Here is a 22,568-nt window from a genome sequence, read left to right as displayed (position 1 = left end):
ACTATACTGAACTGGTTTGGAGACTAGCTTTTTTTAACAAAAACAGTTAAACAAATTAGAGAATGAGGAAAAGACAGAACTATTGAAGACAATGATAATTAAGCCATTTAGATTCTCAGAGTTATGGCTTTCCCCAGAAATTCCATTAACAGAAACAGTACTATAAGAACCAGCAAAAGATCCAGCCAGTGCTTCAAATTTTATTACCTATTTTTTCTGAAATATTGAAATATTTTCAAATCCCAGCTAAATGAGATACTAAAATAATAATTATGAAATTTATTATGTAATGCCTAAATTTAACCTCCACTTAATGATTTTTAAACAGTTGAAAATGGGTTTCTTCTTATGTTTTTTTTTAAATTAATGCTATATCTGCTTCATAATTAAAATAGGGCTATGGATAATTTGCAGTTAACACACGCATTTAACTCAAAAAAATTAATCGTGACTAATCGCAATTTTAATCACGCTGTTAAACAATAGAATACGAACTGAAATTTATTAAATATTTTTGGATATTTTTCTACATTTTCATATATATCGTATTCTGTGTTGTAATTGAAATCAAAGTGTATATTATTTTTATTAAAAATATTTCCACTCTAAAAATGATAAAAGAAATAGTTTTTTTCAATTAACCTCATACAAGCACTGTGCAATCTCTTTGTCGTGAAAATGCAACTTACAAATTTACTTTTTTTGTTATATAACTGCACTCAAAAACAAAACAATGTACAACTTCAGAGCCTATAAGTCCACTCAGTCCTACTTCTTGTTCAGCCAATCGCTAAGACAAACAAGTTTTTTGCATTTACAGGAGATGATTCTGCCCTCTTCTTATTTACAATGTCACCAGAAAGTGGGAACAGGCATTTGCATGGCACTTTTCTAGCCAGCACTGCAAGGTATTTACATGCCAGATATGCTAAAGATTCATATGGCCCTTCACGCTTTGGCCGCCATTCCAGAGGACATGCTTCCATGCTGATGACGTTCATTAAAAAAATGTGTTAATTAAATTTGTGACTGAACTCCTTGAGGGAGAATTGTATGTCTCCTGCTCTGTTTTACCCGCATTCTGCCATATATTCCATGTTATAGCAGTCTCGGATGATGACCCAGCGCATGTTGTTCATTTTAAGAGCACTTTCACTGCAGATTTGACAAAACGCAAAGAAGGTACCAATGTGAGATTTCTAAAGATACAGTACTTGACCCAAGGTTTAAGAATCTGAAGTGCCTTCCAAAATCTGAGAGGGACAAGGGGTAGAGCATGCTTTGAGAAGTCTTAAAAGAGCAATACTTGGATGCAGAAACTACAGAACCCAAACCATCAAAAAAGAAAAATCAGACTTCCGCTGGTTGCATCTGACTCAGATGCTGAAAATGAACATGCATTGGTCCACACTGCTTTGGATTGTTACAAGCAGAACTCGTCATCAGCATGGACCTATGTCCCCTGGAATGGTGGTTGAAGCATGAAGGGACATGTGAATCTTTAACACATCTGGCACGTAAATATCTTGCAGCTCCAGCTACAACAGTGCCATGCAAACACCTGTTCTTACTTTCAGGTGACATTATAAACAAGAAGCGGGCAGCATTATCTCCTGCAAATGTAAACAAACTTGTTTATCTGAGCGATTGGCTGAACAAGAGGCAGGACTTGCAGGCTCTAACATTTTTATATATATTTTTATTTTATATATTTTATTTTATATATATAAAAGGAGTTGTGGGGTTTTTTACATAATTCTACATTTGTAAGTTCTGCTTTCATGATAAAGAGATTGCATTACAGTATTTGTATGAGATGAGATACTATTTCTTTTGGTTTTTTACAGTGCAAAAACACTCGGGCTCTCATCTACCTTGATTACTTCTGTAGAGCGACCGCAACACACACCCAGTACAGGATTTCCCCCCCAAAAATGTATGATCTGCACTGTTCAGCCCTCTTCTGGACAGTCCAGAGATATCAAGTCCATTGTCCCTCAAAGGAAACAATGCACAACGACTTGACACCTGGAGTTATGGAGTTACCCAGACAATTTAACTTAAACACACTGGATTGGCTTAAACAATAAAACATATTTATTAACAAAAGAAGATAGGATGTTAAGTGAGTACAAGTAATGAGGCATAAAAGTCAGAAATGGTGTACAAGAAAAATAAAGATAAAATGCTTCCTAGTGCCTAATTTAAAAAACTATACTTGATTTAAGGTAAAGTCTTTTACCACATCCTTCCAACAGCATTACTGATCAAAATCTTCAGGTCAGGAATCCTCCCCCAAAGTCCAACAGCTGTTTCATCTGTTGTGTTAGGTGCAAAGAGGGCAATGGACAGGGAGAGAGATAACATGGGGTGGTTTTGCCCCTCACATTTATTGTTCAGGTTTCGGAGTAGCAGCCGTGTTAGTCTGTATCCGCAAAAAGAAAAGGAGTACTTGCATCTGATGAAGTGAGCTGTAGCTCACGAAAGCTTATGCTCAGATAAATTTGTTAGTCTCTAAGGTGCCACAAGTACTCCTTTTCTTTTATTTATAGTTAAGTCACCCTTTGAAATGCATCTTCTTGAGAGTGACCCCTACATAAAGTTCTTTGCAGCTGAGAGCAAGAAGACATGGAGTCTGGTAGGGGAAAAATTTGCTACGTTGTTTGCTAAGATGCAGATCTGTCCCCTTTCCTTGTCAAGTGATGGTCCATCAGCCAGGCGTCAATTTATCCTTTGTCTTTGAGAAATAGGTTTAGCCACTCCCCAGACCTGTATAGTAAACACACTTCAGTCATGATTTCAGCTTATGTTCATAACTTCACATATAATGTTGTTTACATTTCACCATGATATTATTGACCAGAGAGTTATTAGTTTTCAAATGGCATACAAGGCATAGTTTCTACAAAGATTACTAAAATAGGGGTGTATTCCATCACAGAGAGACATCACATCAACTGGGCTTCTGAACTCCATTGACAGGGAGACACGGCCAAGGAGACCAGCAGAGCCCTGGTGGGCATTCAAGCCCTAGCAAGAGGAAGCTAAGCCTGAGGAGTCTAGTGGAACTCTGGAGGGCATCCAAGCTCCACCCAGGGACAGCAGAGTATGCATGAGCCTAGTTTGAACATATGTGCAACCTGCTGGGTGCTGTGTCTCATTCGGGCTTGATTTTGAAATGGTACTACTCCTTGACACCCCAATTCAACTCCTGCTTCTTGTGATTCAAATACAGTATGCTGATAGGCGATTTGACATTGGCTGAGCACATTATCTTGTCAGGCACGTGTCTAGAATCATTCTGGAATATAAGAAGGTTTGCAGGTTCACCCTTTTGCTTAGTGGTTGAGGGATAATGACTTAGTTTGTTTCCAGCTACTCTAGGATTTTCCCACGCAGCTTATATTACAAATTGATAAACTAGCACACTTATTTTATCTATTATAGATATTTCTAAGACACCTGTCACTGTGTTACCTAAGGCCCAGAGTCTCTGCATTGGTCAAGTTGTGATCAGCTCAAGTGGAAGGGCAAAGAAAACTTTGAGCTACCTTTTGAGATCGTTAGGCACCAGCCTGGTCCCCTGTAATTAAGACAATAGACTGAAGTTTTCTCTATTTGACATTGTTTGCCAGCAGCCCACAGGGACCATTCAGGCAGCTAGGGACTGGCTCTGTACAGGGGCGCTTCTCCACCCACTTCCTCCCTTAAGCCATACACTAAGAAGGGGATGGTGTTAGGATATAAATATTCAGGCCTGTCTGTAAAGGCCTATACTCTAAGAATTTAGGTGTATTCTTATCACTTAGCTAGTTATAGAGGTATAAAAGAGAGAATCAAAATCACTGTCTGCCAGTGTAAGGTCCTTCTCTTACTGTGACAGTCTGAGGCCCTGTGCTTAGGCTAAGATCTTTTGGCTAAGCAACAGAGGCAGCCATAAGCTGGGAAGCAACTGGTCACATCCTCACATTCCAAACTAGTCACATTAAAATAAGGTGCTATTGGGCTGTTAGGAATACAATCCTGTCCTGATAGTGCCTGTCACCTCCAGAGAAAGGGAAGTGTCTAGAAAATGTAAAAGGAAACTTAGTTTGATAGCATCCTGTCTGGCAAGAACTCACTTATCAATAGCTGGGATGTGAAATCCTCACTTCTGTATTGTTTTGTCATTATAGTTCCCACTTTGCTATTGTTTGTCTGTGTAATCTCTGTCTGGTTCTGTGATTGTTCCTCTCTGCTGTATAATTAATTTTGCTGGGTGTAAACTAATTAAGGTGGTGAGATATACTTGGTTACATAATCATGTTACAATATGTTAGGATTGGTTAGTTAAATTTCAGGAAAATGATTGGTTAAGGTATAGCTAAGCAGAACTCAAGTTTTACTATATAGTCTGCAGTCAATCAGGAAGTGGGTGGGTGGGGGAGATGGGGAAATTGGAATCATGTTTTGCTAAAGTGGGAAATGGGAATGGGGGTGGGGAAATTGGAATTATGTTCGGCTAAGGGCAGGAATGGGAACAGGGACACAGGTATAAGGCTCTGTGGTGTCAGAGCTGGGAAGGGGGATACTAAGGAAGGAAACTGGAATTATGCTTGCTGGAAGTTCACCCCAATAAACATCGAATTGTTTGCACCTTTGGACTTCGGGTATTGTTGCTCTCTGTTCATGCGAGAAGGACCGGGGAAGTAAGTGGGTGAAGGAATAAGCCCCCTAACAGATGGCATAGGAGCTATAACAGAAGCCCTGTGTCATCCGAGGATTCTTCTATGCAAGAGGAATCTATAATTGACTTCAGCAGGATTTAAGGCTGTCAAGGTTCCTTCCCCACTCTGAACGCTAGGGTACAGATGTGGGGGCCTGTATGAAAAACCTCCGAAGCTTATCTTTACCAGCTTAGGTCAAAACTTCCCCAAGGTACAAAATATTCCACCCTTTGTCCTTGGATTGGCCGCTACCACCACCAAACAAATACTGGTTACTGGGGAAGAGCTGTTTGGAAACGTCTTTCCCCCCAAAATACTTCCCAAAACCTTGCACCCCACTTCCTGGACAAGGTTTGGTAAAAAGCCTTACCAATTTGCCTAGGTGACTACAGACCCAGACCCTTGGATCTTAAGAACAATGAACAATCCTCCCAACACTTGCCCCCCCCCCCTTTCCTGGGAAATGTTGGATAAAAAGCCTCACCAATTTGCATAGGTGACCACAGACCCAAACCCTTGGATCTGAGAACAATGAAAAAGCATTCAGCTTTCTTACAAGAAGACTTTTAATAGAAATAGAAGTAAATAGAAATCACCTCTGTAAAATCAGGATGGTAGATACCTTACAGGGTAATTAGATTCAAAACATAGAGAACCCCTCTAGGCAAAACCTTAAGTTACAAAAAAAGATACACAGACAGAAATAGTTATTCTATTCAGGACAATTCTTTTCTCAGCCATTTAAAGAAATCATAATCTAACACATACCTAGCTAGATTACTTACTAAAAGTTCTAAGACTCCATTCCTGGTCTATCCCCGGCCAAGACCCAGCATACAGACAGACACAGACCCTTTGTTTCTCTCCCTCCTCCCAGCTTTTGAAAGTATCTTGTCTCCTCATTGGTCATTTTGGTCAGGTGCCAGTGAGGTTGCCTTTAGCTTCTTAACCCTTTACAGGTGAGAGGAGCTTTCCCCTGGCCAGGAGGGATTTCAAAGGGGTTTACCCTTCCCTTTATATTTATGACAAAGGCTGTGTAGCACAAAGCAGCCTTAACTCCCCAAGTTGAGAGGAGCTGGGGAGCAAGGGAGTATTTTTGTCGTAATCTAGTCTGTCCTTTGTCTGGCTGCCTCCCACATTTCTACAGACTGCATAGCTCTTTTAATTGGTGTTGGGACTGCAAAGCCTCCTTCCACGAGGCCTTCTCCTCAACAAAAAACATAATGCCCTTTTGTAACTACCACAGATTCACTTTATACATATTGTGAATGCATGTGTGTCTTATTACAGTGTTTCAGGCAATAAGTTGAATCCCCCAGAGCTTAGGTTCTTGTAGCTTTTGAGTTTAATCACTGTTGTATTTGAGGAACAACATTAATTTGCTCATAATTTCATTGCGTTTGTATTTAAATTAAATGAATAAACCACTGGAAAAGCTTTTGTGGTTTCCAAGGCAGCTGTTACAATTTGCATAAGTGGAAGTTGGCTGGTAAGGATGTTACCAAGTCTCGGGGAGTGGGGGGTATTGGAAATTTAACAGACATTTTAAGTATCAGTCTAAATCACCATCTGTAGACTTACCCCATCCCTAGCCTATATTAATCTATTGATTATTTCCAGAATTTTGCCAGCATACAGTGCTAGTTCACTTCTATGTGAAATAACAAGAAAATTTAGATGTTTCAAGAAAATTGATTTCCTTTTAGCAATATAAAATTGATGCTTTAAAGTTTCAGAGTAAGCAACTCCTCTGCTGATAAGAAGAGAGCTCTTCCTAAACACAATGAGGAGAATATGTTTCTGTGATTAAACTACTGTTCTGCTCAACGCAGATATATTAATTGCGATACAACAGTATTTAGTTGTATTCTCAGCCAAATTCATTTTCCTCATCCAGCTCTTGGTTTAGTTACCAATGTCTTAAAATTAATGATAGATAGAATTGCACAAAATACGAGTTATTTTCTGATTTAAATATTAAAAGAGAGAGACAAGGTGGGTGAGGTAATATCTTTTATTGGACCAACTTCTGTTGCTGAGAGAAAATTTTCAGCTTATACAGAGCTCTTTTTCATGTTTGGGAAATGTACTCAGAGGGTCACAGCTAAATACAAGGTGGAACAGATTGTTTAGCATAAGAAGTTAACACACATTTCAAGTGAAGTGGCTAGTTCACACCTTTCCAGTCATAGGAGGGAAAGGAGGAAGTAGGAATGCTTGCTTGGATTGGGCGTTAGTGGGTTATAGATAGTTGCAATAAATCACAAATCCAATGTGTCTATTCGGTCCGTGACTTTTAGCGTCAAGCAAAGTTATGAATTTGAGCTTCCAGGCTCGTCTTTTGAAGGTGTTGTGCAGGTTTCCTTTGAGGGTGAGAACTGAGAGGTCAGATATAGGGATTGATTTCTGAAAAGTGTGCATCCACAGGTGATAATGTTTTTATCTTTTGTCATTTTTCTGTATGAGTTCATTCAAATGCATAGTGCTTTTCTTTTTTCACCCACACAGTTGTTGTTGGGACATTTAGTGCACTGGATGAGATATACCACATGTTGTGACAGGCATGTGTTGGACCCATGGATCCTGAAAGGTGTGTTGTGGGGGATGTTGATCATCCCAGTGGTGGAGGTATGTCTTCAGATTTTGGCAACGCCTGGTGCTGATTTGATTTGGTGTGACTTGGTCTGTGGGGAGCTTGTTTCTGATGGTGAGCTTGGAGACGTTGGAGGGTTGTTGGAAGAGAGCATGTTGGATATACAATATAAGGAAATACAATAGAGTTGAGGCAGTGTAGGTTACATTAAGTTTACATATATATTACAGAAGTATGTTTATTTATTATAAAGGTTGTTAATCCAGATCTTCACTTTGAACTCACAAAAAAGGGGTGATGTGACCATTATGAATTCATGTCTGTAAAGCACTTCGTAAGTGTGAGAGTGCAGTACCTCCTATTCTATTGAAAAACTATGAAAACTTGCATGTAGCATTTAGTATCTGAATATATTGCAACCTTTTCAGCTTTGGAACGTAGATGTTCCCAGAACCTTTGTGCAACAAAAAGCAAATAACTTCTTAGCCTCCTCACACTGTACTTTGCCCCACGTTCATCTTTTCTTATTAGAGAGTGGCTGGAGGGAGAACACTTCTGTAAGGGGCAAATTTTATCCTCAGAGTCAGGATAGGCTGGGCACTGGACAGGTAAGTGAGGTAAGCAGGAGGGGGAATCCTCTTACCCCCCACACACAAGGACTCAAAGTATCATATGTAAGTTACAACAATCAGTGACTACAGTGGCATATGCAGTCCATGGCATAAGAAGGTTGAGAGGATTCATGCCGTGGCACAGCCTCCAGAATCTCAGTGGTAAATTTCCCCATAATTTTACTGCCTCTTCATGGAGCTGTGCACATACTATTCAGCTTCCTGGGATCCTGTCCCTCCTTCCTCTGCAGAACCACACTGGTTTTGGTGCCTGGGGAGCCCGCGCCGATGTGGAGGAGGGGCTGGATCTGGGGCTAAGGGCTCAGACATGGTGATGGTACAAATGCCTAGATAGTAATATGTCTCGTCACTACACACTAAACTAAGGTCCAGAAGAGAAAAAGATACGTTTCATGGAGTCAGGAAATTTTCTCATGTAAGTTTAGTTCTAAGCCCCTTTGAAAAAGATACATGAGATAACGTGCCAGGAACACATCTAGAATAAGTGCCTCCACCTGACTCAGCCTTTACTAGGAGGTGCACATTGATAAATTGTGGTTTAATCAGTATTTACCTTAACTTCCAATGAGAATTGTGCTTTGGTTCCTCCCAAATCTTGTGAAGTTATTAACCTTCAAGAATGAAAAAAAAGTGTTAGACAAATATAAGCCCCAAACTTTAGTCCAAAAAGTCTTTGCTTACACTAAAAACAACGAGGAGTCCTTGTGGCACCTTAGAGACTAACAAATTTATTTGAGCATAAGCTTTTGTGGGCTAGAACCCACTTCATCAGATGCATGGAGTGGAGAATACAGTAGCAGGTATAAATACACAGCACATGAAAGGATGGGAGTTGTCTTACCAAGTGGGAGGTCAAATAAACGGGGACCTGATCCTCGTGTCCCACCAAAATTGCACCCAGTGGATAGATCATAGTTGCACTCCCCTGAAGCTGAGTTCAAGGCTGGTCCCCCAGCTTCAAGAGCACCCTCAGTGTTGTTCTTAGTTATTCTAGCTGCAAAAAGCTCCAAGGGATCCAAAACTACATGAGGATCGGTGTCACATTGGAATGTCACGGTCATGTTCCCTTTCCTCTGGCATGCCACCTTTCCCCTGCTACACCAGCCGCGGCATGGAGGTGTATGAGCCTTTACACCAGCTCACGTGATTCTCCTGGGGTATTTAATCCATCTCTATGAGTATCAAACCAAAGTATATAGAACTGTAATACTTTCTTAATTCAATACCAAACTCTTGACACCAAGCAAAAAATGGAGTCCTTGAAAAATGCAGAGAGAGAAGGAAAGATCTTTCATTTGCCATTGCAAGCTACCTTATTGTAGGACTTAAAGTTGGAGAATGCCTTAACTCGCAGTTTAGTTACTTCACCAGGATCCAGTCCTGCAGACTCTTACACATATAAGTCACTTTTCTCACATGAAAAGTCATGCTGAGGCCAACACATCTTAATGGTTACCCTCAGGATTGGGCCCTATGATTTTAAATTGCGCGGTCTAATTAGTTGGATGGCCATGCTCAAGGAACTATGTTGGCTTTCTTCAGAAAAAGAGAGCAGATAATTAATGCATACTGAAATACAATCTAGAGTAAACTGGTTTTGTTTATTCATTGACTTAGATTTACCACAAGCTACCATATAATTTGAAAAGCACTTCTCTTATCACACCAGTTATGATGTAGTTCCTTAGAGCAACCAACGAGGAAATATTCTTCGGGCTTTTTACATTCACTGTTTAGACAAATAGACATTTTAACTACTCAGCCACACAGATCAAGCACTAAAATAACCACACAATGTTTTATCTTCCTTTTCTTACCCCAATTAAATTAATCCTTGAATGCAGCTACAAGAGGAGTGATGATATTTTGGGTATATCGGTCAGATGTAAACCACTGATCATGCTGGCTTTCACATGCAGATGTTAGCTGAAATGCTTTATTAGCCTTATTAATTAAAATGCATTGCTAGGCTGGATACTTCACTGATAGGAACAGGAGGGAGCAGAATCTGGGGGAAATGGGATGAGGAATGTCACAGTGGCACAGCGGAGCAGGGTGTATGTGCAGCTTGTTACTCCAAGTGGAGTTCACACTTTAAGCAGTGATATTTGTGATTTTAAGTGAGTCTTAAGTGCAGTGGCTAGGAACAGTCACAGTCACAGGAGGTGGTCACAGTTTTGTTATTTTCTCTTTGTTTATTTTGGGTGAGGGAAATAAGCCCAAGAAAGCAGGAAGATGACTACCAGTGAGGCAGCTACAAAACTAGAGCTGGCCCAGCTGGAAGTGGCAGAGAAGGAAAAGTACCACAAGTTTCAAATGTAGCAGGCAGAAACGAGGCTCAAAGAAGAGGAGGCTGTATACAGAAGGGCTATGGAAGAAAAAGAGAGAGAGAGAAAATACCAGCCGGACTTGCTAAAGAAGCAGAACCAAAGGCCCCAGACCCCAAAGACTCTCATCACTCCAAAAATGCACAAGTGGGAACACTTATGTCCTGCACACAATGAGGAGGATTATTGCTGAATATCTGACTACCTTTGAAAGGCTGTGTGTAATACCCTCTTATCATCAGGGATTTAATGTTCCTACCCTGATTGCAAAATTTAACTGATGCAGCTCCAATGCCTGTGATAACAGAGGAGTTGGGACCAGGAAATTACCAGGTGCTCGTCTGTCAGAATACAGACGACCCAACTGATTGGCGGGGGGTGTTTTCCCCCAGGCTGGTGAGACACAGAGAGCAGTTATGGGAAAACTGCTGGGAAAAGGTGAATATGATCAAAGGGTAAACACGCCTAGCCCAGAGAGCACTGATCACAGCCCTCTGGGGGGCAAGGAAGGAGTCAGTACTGAGAGGGGGAAACACCGAGTAACCCCCAAAAGGGAACTGTTTTTTTCTGTATATATACAGTCCTGGGGTTGGGAGACCGCTCCCCAAAGGACCAGCCAATGTGCAGGATCCCCCTGGACCCTTATCTTGCCAGACCCTGAGATACCAAAATTCCAGAAACATGATTAAATTAAGAGCCCACACAGAGGGGAACACTGGAGGGAAAGAAAAGCCAGTGACTGATTACGTGGGAGAGAGTCAAAGGACACCATGGGTAATGAACAAACTAACCTCAAACTAAACTAACTGAACGGAGGGTTTGGTTTAATAACGATACTTGTAAACACCCATCTGTGATAAAAGAAATTTGGTATTAATGTTAAATTTTGGGATAAGAATTTTGTTACTGATGTTAAACCTTATGGTAACACTAGTTCTCAGTTAATACCAGTAAACCGATTTAAAGCTGACCACACCAGAGAAACCATAACAAACCTGGTTTGCTGTGTGTGAATGGGGAAACTGAGGCACAGCACCTCATGGCCTTGATGGCTGGGTGCCAAGAGAACTATAACACAAACGGCCTGCGAGCTGGTGAGTGACTAATCCTCTTGCAGTAACCTAAGTGGGGAGGTGTGACACTCTGTACCTTGGGGGAACACCTTACACCCTTGTCAAATGCCAGTTGGAAGGCAAGTACTCATATGCTCTATATCTCGGGGGAACACCCTGCACCCCCATGTTCATCCTTATAAAATCAATGTGCGGTGTCCAATGCAAAGTTTGTCATGTTGGGTGTCTTCGGAAGGCTCATGATGCACTGAGCATTGTTGTTATAGTAATGTTATAGTAATTGTTGTTATAGTAATGTTATAGGTTGTAATTTCATGTATATAGTTATGAGACTGAAAATGTGTCCTCATGGCTTAAAACAACCCCAGGCAAATCTCTCCAGGAACAGGGGGGCAGTTCACATCTCATCAGGGCATGTATGGGACAGACCTAGTCCAGCCTCACAGGACACTGGCCTAGGCAGCAACAAAGGATCTGTTGGACTCTTGAGTGGACTCCATTCCCTTGGTCAGTCAGGGACTACGATGAGGTAATGCTCACCTGACCCTGAAGGAGAGGGGGCAAAGCCAGGAGGGAAGAAAGAACATGATAAAAGGGAGAGACGTTTGCCATGGTCTTCCTCTCTTCCACCTCCATCTACAGACATCACCACCAAGCGACTGAAGCTCTGATCAAAGGGAAGAGCCTGGCTGAAGGGCAACCTGCCTGCCTGTGGTGAGAAGCATCTAAGTTTGTAAGGGCACTGAAAGTGTTACCATCAGCTTAGAATACGTTTTGCTCTTATTTCATTTGACCAAATCTGACTTCTTGTGTTTTGACTTATAATCACTTAAAATCTGTCTTTGTAGTTAATAAATTTGTTTATTCTACCTGAAGCAGTGCGTTTGATTTGAAGCATGTCAGAGACTCCCCTTGGGATAACAAACGTGGTGCATATCAATGTCTGTTAAATTGACAAGCTCATATAGGCTTGCAGCGCCCAGCAGGCATAACTGGACACTGCAAGATGGAGGTTCCCAGGGTTGTGTCTGGGACCAGAGATATTGGCTAGTGTCATTCAGTTTCACAATCAAAGCAGCAGGTGGCCAAAAGTGCCCACTAACGTAGCTGGGAGCAGCTTACATGCCAGAGGCTGTGCAGGAACATCCCGGGAGTGGGGGTTCTCACAGCAGAGCAGGGTAAGGCTGGCTCCCAGAGTCAAGGATTGGAGTGACCTAGCAGATCACCAGTCCAGATAACACCAGGGGAACGTCACACATATTAATACTGGAAAAACTGAGACACACTGTCAATTAATGGTAGAGCTGGGATTGGAACTCAAACTACAAATCTGCAACCATTCTCATGCCTACTCCAGCAGACCATGCTAAAGATACAGGCTTATTATTGAATTAAGACCCTTTTTGCAGGTTAACTAAAACTAAGGTAACATTTTAAAACTATTTTGTAGAATTACGGAATGATTTAGCTCTGAAATAACGTAGTTGCTTCTACAAATAATGGAAAGCAAGCATCAGTCTAGCTAGAGTGTCCTAAAAGTGAGCTTGCCTATAACCTGACACTGCAGCTTGATCATGGTTCTGCAGACTTCTATACCTGAGGATTCCTACTGATGACATTAAAAAGCCAAGACTGAGCAACAGTTGGCTAGTGGTTAGAGAAATAAGTAACTGTAAACTTGATGGGCTTTATTATAGGAGCTGATGGGAGGAAATCTCTGCAAAGTTCCCTCTCTGAGTTTTCTGTCCTGTCATTGCATCAGGACAGTATGAAGTCTGCCTCTCCTTTCTCACGTAATATACTGTGGGGCACCTCCCTCCTCTCCTGCCCCTCCCCCATATCCCTCAGATTCCTCAGAATCTCTGCAGTGCCCAGAAGGTCCGTGAGAGGCCATGTACATCCACATGGAAACTTTGTGCATCCACAACAGTTCCAGGCCCCTATGGTTCTTCTGGCCCTTCACTTTGGCTAAGTGGGTCTAATGGAGCCCCTCTGCCAGTGTCTTCCCTGGCTGCAGCTGCCCTGGACTTTTTCCCATAGAGAGGGATATTCACCAGTGGTGAGGTGTCCATGGAAGAAAGTAAGGCATACCTCAAGAAAGTAGGTGTGTTTTGAAGGCTACTGCTGTTTGTTTTCCCTGCCTTTTTAATTGCTTCCCTACCATCTGTTGTCTCTTGTTTTATATTGTGAGCAGTTTGGAGCAGGGATTGTCTTTTTTGTTTTGTGTTTCAACAGTACCTAGCACAATGGAGTATTGATCAATGACTGGGGTCCCTAGGCACTACAATAATATAACTAATAAATAATAATGAGTAATTCACAAGTCTGTTTGGGAAAATGTATCATGGCCTGTATCTTCTTGTGTGTTGTTTTACAGTGAATGCCATAACTCCACAGACAGAATAAAAGTAAGAGTCTGGGATGAAGATGATGATATTAAATCTAGAGTAAAGCAACATTTCAAAAAGGAATCCGATGACTTTCTGGGACAAACAATAATTGAAGTGAGAACACTAAGCGGAGAAATGGATGTATGGTACAACTTAGGTATTAATCATTTTCTATTACTACTTAAAATTAGTTTAGGCAAAATCTCAACATGTATACTGTTGTGAACTTTGTCATTTTGTTTGTTATTTGTTGTATGAAAATAATACTCCCCTTAATATATAAAATTATACTCCGTTTTGAATTCCAGGTTTAAAAGGGTGAAATTAGATCTCACTTTTGAGTATTTTAGAGAAATAATTGTCCGGCTACACCAAAAGAAGGACAGGAGACACTGATATGATTTTAATCAGGTTGCAACTTTACTATTAGATGCCTGGGACTACGCGGCAGATAAAAGTGTACAGTGTGGGTAATTCCATGTTCATCAATATCTACCCAGGGGCTTCCGCCAACCTCCATCTTAATATATAAAATTATACTCAGTTTTGGATTCCAGGTTCAGGTCAAGGTGGAATTAGATCTCACTTTTGAGTCACACTTAAGAGAAATAAAACTTTATTTAAAGATTGAATAGCAGTCCAATTAAAGCAATGCCTACTCCAAAAGACAAATTTTTGATTTAATTCAAAATGAGATAGTTTTTCTACAGCTATCAGGATAGTGTAAATAAATACTTCAGATCACTTTATTCACACCTCATTGTACATGAAATGAATCTACAAAGAGCCACAGAAAAACATATAGAAGCATTTGCTTACTGAATATCAAATAATAACCATGTTATCATTTAATATATGTTTATGTAAAGTCCTGGGCATAATTCTCCTTTGACATTTCACTTGTCCTATTCTGTTATCATTGAGCTCTTTTCTAATTTATACCCATGTATCAGAGATGAGAATTAGGCCCATGATTACATACAATGTGCCAATTTGTATTTGTTCAAATAATTAATGTTTGCAAGTAGATTTTAGCTAACTTAAAGATAAGCATGCAATATTGGTTTTTTTCTGAAAGCAAGTTTGTATCCACTATGGTTGTACCTCCTCTATTTGTTTGATAATGTAAATATGATAACAATGTTTTATCTAGATTGCCTGCTTTGCAAAAGGTAAATTATGTAACAGGGAGTTTGCCAAAGTTGGAACACGTGTTTTCTGGGCAAAGATCTTCATCGCGCAATGTAATACCTTTATTTCTCCACTGTTCTCCTTCAAGTTTCATTGTCCATTGAAATATACAGACATGTAAAGAAAAATGTTTGATTCTTTGCAGAAAATTAAACAAAACTTTTAGCCATGTGTTATTTTATATTTGTATGCAGAGTAGTTTTTAATAAGTTAAACAAGTCATTGTCATCCTGAAAGACTTCCTTAATGTCTTTCAATTAATAAAAGTAATGCCTCAAAAATTCTTGCTTAACTGATTTGGTTGGAAGCAATTTAATGTTGAAAATACACACCTTTACTGTATAACTGTATAACTGGAGAAGAAAGAAAAAGCATAGACTGCAAAGCTTTTAATTATCTTCTACAATTAACCTTATAGATGGCTCTTGTTAATTGTAATATCTTAAAAAGGAGGATGGTATATGTCATTTTAGTCCACATGCACGCACATCACTTTTTTGGGGCGGGGGGACGATTCAAAAAAGAAATGCATTGGATTAGTAAGAATGCCAGATTCTTACTCCTTATACCATTCCCTTCATTCATGATTCATTTCACAGCACTGTACAGAAGATTTTTTTAAAAAAAAAGTCTTAATGCTTGTTCAGTCAGATTGCACTGCTGGAGTGGGCTGGAATAATAATAGGTGAAATCAAAGAACAGCTGTCCGCACAAGGAGCAGTAGTAACTAGATAGACTAATATAGATGGCTTCATGCAAAGTTCTCCAGATGTTTTCTTCAGTATGATTCAGCCCCAGTTTAGGAATCACACCTATGCACAGAACTTGGAGTTTCCTGTCAGGCATGGATGTCTTTGAGGATGTTGAAGATGGAGATGCCCGTGGGGAAGCACCAATAATAATAAAATAGTAAATAAGAAATAGGAGAATTAACTCATTTCCTTGAAAAGAAAGTAGTACACAAGTTTGTGTACAACCTATTTTGAGTTTGTTTGAGTGACAAATTATGGGAGATTTCTTACTTCACAGCAAAATATTCTGCTCCATAGCCTGGACCATGTGGGAGCTCATGTTTACAAAGATATCAAGAATGACATTATATTAGAAATTCCTAAGTATGAAAATCAATACATGTTGTGCTCAACAGCTGGACTTTGGGGGCATAGAAAACATTATTTGGACCAAAGCAATTTTTGGAACTGCAGTTATTTTTTCTCTGTTTTGACAAAAATGTATCCTTGGTAATAATTAACAATTATTTTTCTGTTTCTTCAGAAAAACGAACAGATAAATCAGCTGTCTCTGGTGCCATTAGGTTGAAAATCAACGTTGAAATAAAAGGAGAGGAGAAAGTTGCTCCATACCATGTGCAATACACATATTTACATGAGGTATGTTGGCGGAGTTTGTTCATGTACAAGATCATTTTGCTCCATAGAAATTAGATAAGTAGAGAATATAGGGCTATGAAGACTAGAACAGCGATACATTTAGTTTCACTGCAACAGGTGTTTTAGTTCAAATGCTTGAAATATGTATTAGTGATTGAATCTCATGACCAAATTCAAAGTCCAAGGAGGAGAGACTGATATGCTACTACATCAGCAGATTAGTCTTGCCAAATGGTTAGAAAGTAGAAAAAAGTGAAATAGCCACATGACTTCCTAAGCTTTGCTTCTGTAGTTCTCTACCCTCAACATTTTAAATGCCAGTCACATGCTTGTTAATGTCATCAAGAATACTAGGATTGTATTTATTTATTTTTAAATTATCACTCTCACACACACACAAAAAAACCCCCTCCAGAATACATATGCTCCCACATCATCCATGGGAGACATGAGAAATCAGTGATATAATGTTTAGGATAGTTGACACACAGGCCATAGCAATCCATAGGGAGCAGTATTTATCCTCCTGGGGCCTGACTGGTCAGTTCTTTCTCAGTCAGATTTCCGGTTAGTTTAATTTGGACTTTCTCTACAATAGAAGTCCAGGATCAAATTGTGTTGTCAGAGTTTTACATGGAATTAGGAAAACATCCCATAAAATATTAGACTTTTTTTTCCTCCCGTTCATGCCGTATTGTTTTCAGATTTGAACTACTGACTTGGGTGGCATATTTCTAATTTTAGATCCTGATGAGGACTTTGATGTGATTGGGAATAGATAATATGAAAAATAGGGGGTGGAAGAGTGAGGACGATTCTTCATTCTCTGTGTAAACAGAGAACAATATCTGTGTTATCTATGTCTGTCCCGTCCTTTGATTCATTGAAGGGTGCCTTACAGTGTACAGCAGCATGGGCAGATGAGCATTAATATCCGTGCAATAGTTCTGCAATGTCCCAGAAATGTAATCATATGAGGACAGGCAGAAGAATTCCTGGGAAAGATGGTGAGAAACAAGCAGCACCAAGAGTAGGCAGCCTTTGACATAAATTAAAAGAAAATTCATCACAAATAAAAGCAGCAGCTACTTGATAACATCTCTGTATCTGTTAAATCCTGTTTGCATCAAACTGGCCCACCATTTAATTTTTATCCCCAAAGCACAAGAAAATAGATAGACTTTGTAAGGGTGTGCTATGAAAGGTACAGTACTAAAGCTCTAAAGGGTATCTACAAAATTGTCTCTAAGGTATAGTTGCATTGAGCACCTGTTTTCATGCAAGTGTGTGTATCTAAGTTGTATATGGCTCAGATCAGCTTCACTTTGAAGTGAATGGCGGAACTCCATTAACATCAATAGTGCAGGATCACCTTCTACATGCTCATGGGCTAAAGAGAAATGGTTGTGTAAAGGTAAAATTGTTGGTCGTCTTTTGTCATTGAAAATATCCAGGAAACCGAATTCGACAGTCCTGTTTTTTGGATTTGTTTGTAGCTAAGCAAGGAGGGCAATCAAAGAAGAACAAATTCTGTCACTGAATGCAAATTAAATGCTAGCTCTTGCTGTGAAGGTTGCTAAACCCTGATCTTTGCTATGTCCGTATGTTCTTTGAGTAATTGCTGAGGTATTCTTTACAAATTGCCTATAACTCAGGATTTTTAAATCATGAAACTTGAAATTCATTGGTTAAAAATCAATTCAAGCTGCTGGACAGTTCAGTGAGCATTATAACATAATGATATAATTCATTAACATGGGCACATAAGACAAAAGAGAAAGTTCCTGCACTATTTTGTATAGCATTAGAATTGTCTCTGTCAGCAATGGTTAACTGAAATGACCTTATGTCAAGGAGACAGATCAGGTTGTTGAATCACTAGCCTGCATTGGCAGAGCTCCATTCAAAAAAGTATTTTTAAAGCTTCAGTCTTTCCTCTCCAAATGATGGTTAGTTTGGTATTAGTAATTGCAGAGGCAAACAACATTTGAAATTAATGAATACACTCATTTTTTTTATAATATAGAATATTCTTACATAATGCCACATAGATATTGAAATTTCCTATTAATTTGAAAAAAACTCTTACCTTTAGAACCTGTTCCATTACTTGACTGAAGTTAAATCTAATGGTGTTGTAAAAATCCCTGAAGTGAAAGGAGATGAAGCCTGGAAGGTGTACTTTGATGCTGCTGCACAAGAAATTGTAGATGAATTTGCAATGCGTTATGGAATTGAATATATTTATCAAGCTATGACGTAAGTATACCATTTCTAATTTTTAAAAAATCTATCAGAGGGGAGTGAAGAATTCAAAACCTTCGTTCTTGTTTCTTCATTTCACATGCAATCCTGATCAAAAACGTCTGTCACTTAAATCTATTTCTCAAAGAATACTCAGAGTGAAGTACTTCACAGTTAGCAGTATAAATGTAAAAGTGTTATTAGCTATTATTTTTATCCACAGAGTATACTTACCAATACACCGTCATAATCTCTGTGGGCCAGATCCAGAGCCCATTGAGGTCAGTGGAAAGACTTTCATTTTCATCATTTGGCTTTGGCTCAGACCAAATTATTTTTGGATTAATCAGTAAATCAGTAGGTGTAGTGATAAAACATCAGTCCCAAAAGTACAGGAAACTTAATGGTGATGTCAATAATACAACAGTACATTTTCACAATTATATATATACAGGGTATGCTGACCACAACTTCTAAAACGTGTAGGTGATTTGTAGTCTGCACTAGATAATCTAAATTGAAATATGCTCTGGTCACTTTAGAACAGGACCTCTTATTTAAGGGGCTTTGTGTCTGGAGCTTAAAAGAGAATAATTCTCCATTATCTACGGTATATTTGCCCAGTGGAAAATCCGTCAGTATAAAAGGACCAAATTCTGCTTTCAACCATGCTCATGGAAATCCAGATGAATATTATTAAATTCACTGACATTACAAAAGTTGCTGTTATAGATTTTTTTTAATTATTATTATTCAGGGCATGTATCTTGTTTCCACCATTTCTTGATAGTATATTTTAAAAACAAATTGTCTTCTCTAATGCTAAGGCACATAAACCCCAAAGTTTTTCATCACAGGATTTAATGGCACCACCTATTGCAATGGTTATTTCTTTTATTTACTGCAGCTTTTTTTAAATATTGTACTGGATCTCTATCTGCAAGGTAGAAGGGCATTTTTGTATTTAAATGCACTTGTTTAGTGCAGTTCTTCCAAGGATATCAAACCACACTGGACAAATGAATTAGTTAAACCTTACGTTTCCCCTCTGATGTTGTTATATCCATGCTACATGTAGGGAAACTCATGCACAGAGTGTGCATACATAGAACCTAAACCTCTGATTCCCAGTTCCCTGCTCTAACCACTAGATTCATTTACCCTCTCTCCTTTATCTTTCTATTAGCTTTGTACATCATTACCTCTTGCTTAAAGAGGTGAATTATTACTTAATGTACTATTATAATTTTATAGCTAGATTTATTTCTATTGTACGATTTTCCCATAAATGATTTAGGATCAAGTCATTTACAGAGAAATGACTTTTATTTTATAGTATAAAACAATGCTGTGTATGGTTCCTACTGCCTTCACTTCCTTGATGAAAACAAAAACAATACTGGTTCTGCTCCATGATAATCTCTTGAGAGTTAAGGCCTGGGGATGGGATGCCTTTCTCAGAAAAAAACAGGTCTGATTCTCTGTCACAAAGTTCCCTTCTAACTACCCCTTGGGTTTGACTGGTTATTTCACTGGGGGATAAATGTCCATTAGTCAGAGACCTTTCACTGAAAAATGTCTTTATTGAATTTTTTTGTATTTTAGTTCATGATGACTAGATGAAAAATCTATTGGAAAGTTTGAGAGTACTGTTTAAATCTAACTCTTTCTGGATTTCAAATGTGATGTAAGCTAGGGTTGTATGTTTGGTTCTTTTGGATTAAGGTTTTCATTTAGTAGTAGTAAAAATAGAAAGATTTTTTCATTTAAAGAGGAAACCGCAATTTTCAATTGGTAAATAATGTAACAACAGGCTGATTTTCACCATAGAAATAAAAAAGGAAGAGAAACAGAACCGAGCAAACACTGCAACACATTTTCTAAGACTCTTCATTCACTTTATTTTTTATGAATTGGCCTAGATTGGTTTGTCCCCTTTTTGTGTTTTGCCATCTACAAATATTCTATGAACTGATTTTGTCAGGAATTCCAAACTAGAAATTGTAAAGCAAACATTGTAGAATATTGCAGAATGTGAATTTCAGATTCATAATCACAAGTAATTTCACCAGAAACTGGGGACTAAGAATTATGATCACCCAGTCGGGGAAAAGAAGCCTATCATGACCTATCACGTTTTAAATTTTGTGTGCTCACAATGAATGGCTCATACAGATAATTTATCAAGTAAATTTTGTGTAGTAAATTATTCAGCCAAATCTAATGGGCAACTCTTAAGAGTATGTGCACTGCTCAAGAAAGCATCTTGGTAAAAATACTGCAGTTCTAATGCAGGGAGTTTTCTTTGGGGGTGATCATCAATTGGCTTTGCTTGTGTTTATGAAAAGACATCTTTTTTGTGGAGTATCTTTAACAACCAAGAGAAATTTTGCAGTTTCTTGCTTTGGAGAATTGAGAAATCAGAATAAAGAGCAGATCTCATGTGGTAAATATATCTTCAGTCTAAAAGAAAAGCAGTTTTCCAGTATACAACAGAAAGAGAATTTGAATGTAATTACTTGGCTCAGAGGAACACTTTGTAAGCATTTAACACTCCAAGCTCTGGTTTGCAGACTCTGTCCATTTAGTCTCTTTTGGTAAAATTCACAAAAAGCACAACAGCTGGTACTGATTAATACCTTTGTTGCTCTCTTCAGAGAGGTTAAGTGGCCAAAGACACCCTTTCATCCTTAGACCTGATCCTTCCAGGAAAGGTCTGAGGTTAGGGCTTTCAGGTGTCTGGTTTTTGACCATAATGCCAGGTAGAAAAGGGACCCTGGTGGCTCCGGTCAGCACTGCTGACCGCGCTGTTAAAAGTCTGATCAGCAGTGCTGCAGGGCTAAGGCAGGGAATTGCGGCTAATGGGAGCTGGGGAGCTGTGCCTGTGGGAAAAAGAAGCACGCAGAACCTCCTGTCCATCTTCCCCCTCCCACCCCGCTCCCCAACTAAGAGCTGGACCTGCTGCTGGCTGCTTCCAGGGCGCAGCGTGGTGCAAGGACAGGCAGGGAGCCTGCCTTAGCCCTATTGCACTGCTGACCGGGAGCTGATCGAGATAAGCCCGAGACCTCCCCAAACCCAGAGCCCCCTCCTCATCCCTGGCCCCACCCCAGAGCCTGCACCCACAGCCCCGAGCCTTCACCCCCTCGCACACCTCAACCCACAGCCCTCTCCCACACTCCGAATCCCTCAGCCCCGCCCCCCCCAGCCTGGAGCCCCCTCCTGCACCCCAGCCCCACCCCAGAGCCCTCACCCCCTCCTGCACCCCAACCCTCTGCCCCAGCCCAATGAAAGTGAGTGAGGGTGGGGGACAGCGAGCCACCAAAGGAGGGGAATGTAGTGAGCAGGGGCAGGGCCTCGGGGAAGGCATGGGGCTAGGGTGTTTGGTTTTGTGCGATTAGAAAGTTGGCAACCCTATCTGAGGTACAATGGCTGGGGATGGGGCAGTGGGATTGCAAAGCCATTGCTGGTGCAATAGCTGTTCTGTATGTCAGTCATAAACTCCTGTCTCCAGAGCTGCAGCTCTGCAGCTCCTCCAGCTACTCTTCCTTCACCATAACCATGCCTTCCTGTATTGAGCTACTGATTCTTTGAGTGATTGTACCCATGGATTCTACTCCTTTTGGGTGTGCATGCAGTCCGTGTGTGCAAGATCAGATTCTTTTGGCCTATAGGGTCGGTTGGGGCTGCATCTGCAGGCTAGGGGTATGTCCACACCACTGAAAGAAGCGTGCAGAGTATAGAGAACATACCTGCAAAGTCCCCCTAGCACAGGCATAAATAGGCTAGCAGTGAAGCTGGTGAGGCACAGTTTAGGCAAAAAAAGTCTTGTCTGAAGGGTGTGGGTATGTAGATGAATACATACCCTACATGTTCTCTAGTCACCAAAGTTGTGCCTCCCTGTCTACACTGCTCTTATTAGCAGTGTAGGTCTTACTGCCTCCCCACTGCTAGAACCTTTCTCAGAAAAAAACAGGTCTGATTCTCTGTCACAAAGTTCCCTTCTAACTACCCCTTGGGCTTG

General features: G+C 40.0%; 1 protein-coding gene across 2 annotated transcripts in view; it reads left to right on the top strand.

The window, feature by feature from the left end:
* Positions 1–22,568, top strand: part of UNC13C (unc-13 homolog C) — a 387,958-nt gene that overhangs the window by 153,909 nt on the left and 211,481 nt on the right. For both annotated transcript variants that reach the window (XM_077828069.1, XM_077828068.1), the window contains 3 exons: positions 13,709–13,878; positions 16,188–16,303; positions 18,399–18,562. In XM_077828069.1, the coding sequence (XP_077684195.1) occupies positions 13,709–13,878; positions 16,188–16,303; positions 18,399–18,562 (450 nt within the window). The remainder of the gene's footprint in view (positions 1–13,708; positions 13,879–16,187; positions 16,304–18,398; positions 18,563–22,568) is intronic.

Source organism: Eretmochelys imbricata, chromosome 10 (genome assembly GCF_965152235.1).
Source record: "Eretmochelys imbricata isolate rEreImb1 chromosome 10, rEreImb1.hap1, whole genome shotgun sequence".
Classification (NCBI taxonomy): Eukaryota; Metazoa; Chordata; order Testudines; family Cheloniidae; genus Eretmochelys; species Eretmochelys imbricata.
This window is presented reverse-complemented; position numbering and strand designations above follow the sequence as displayed.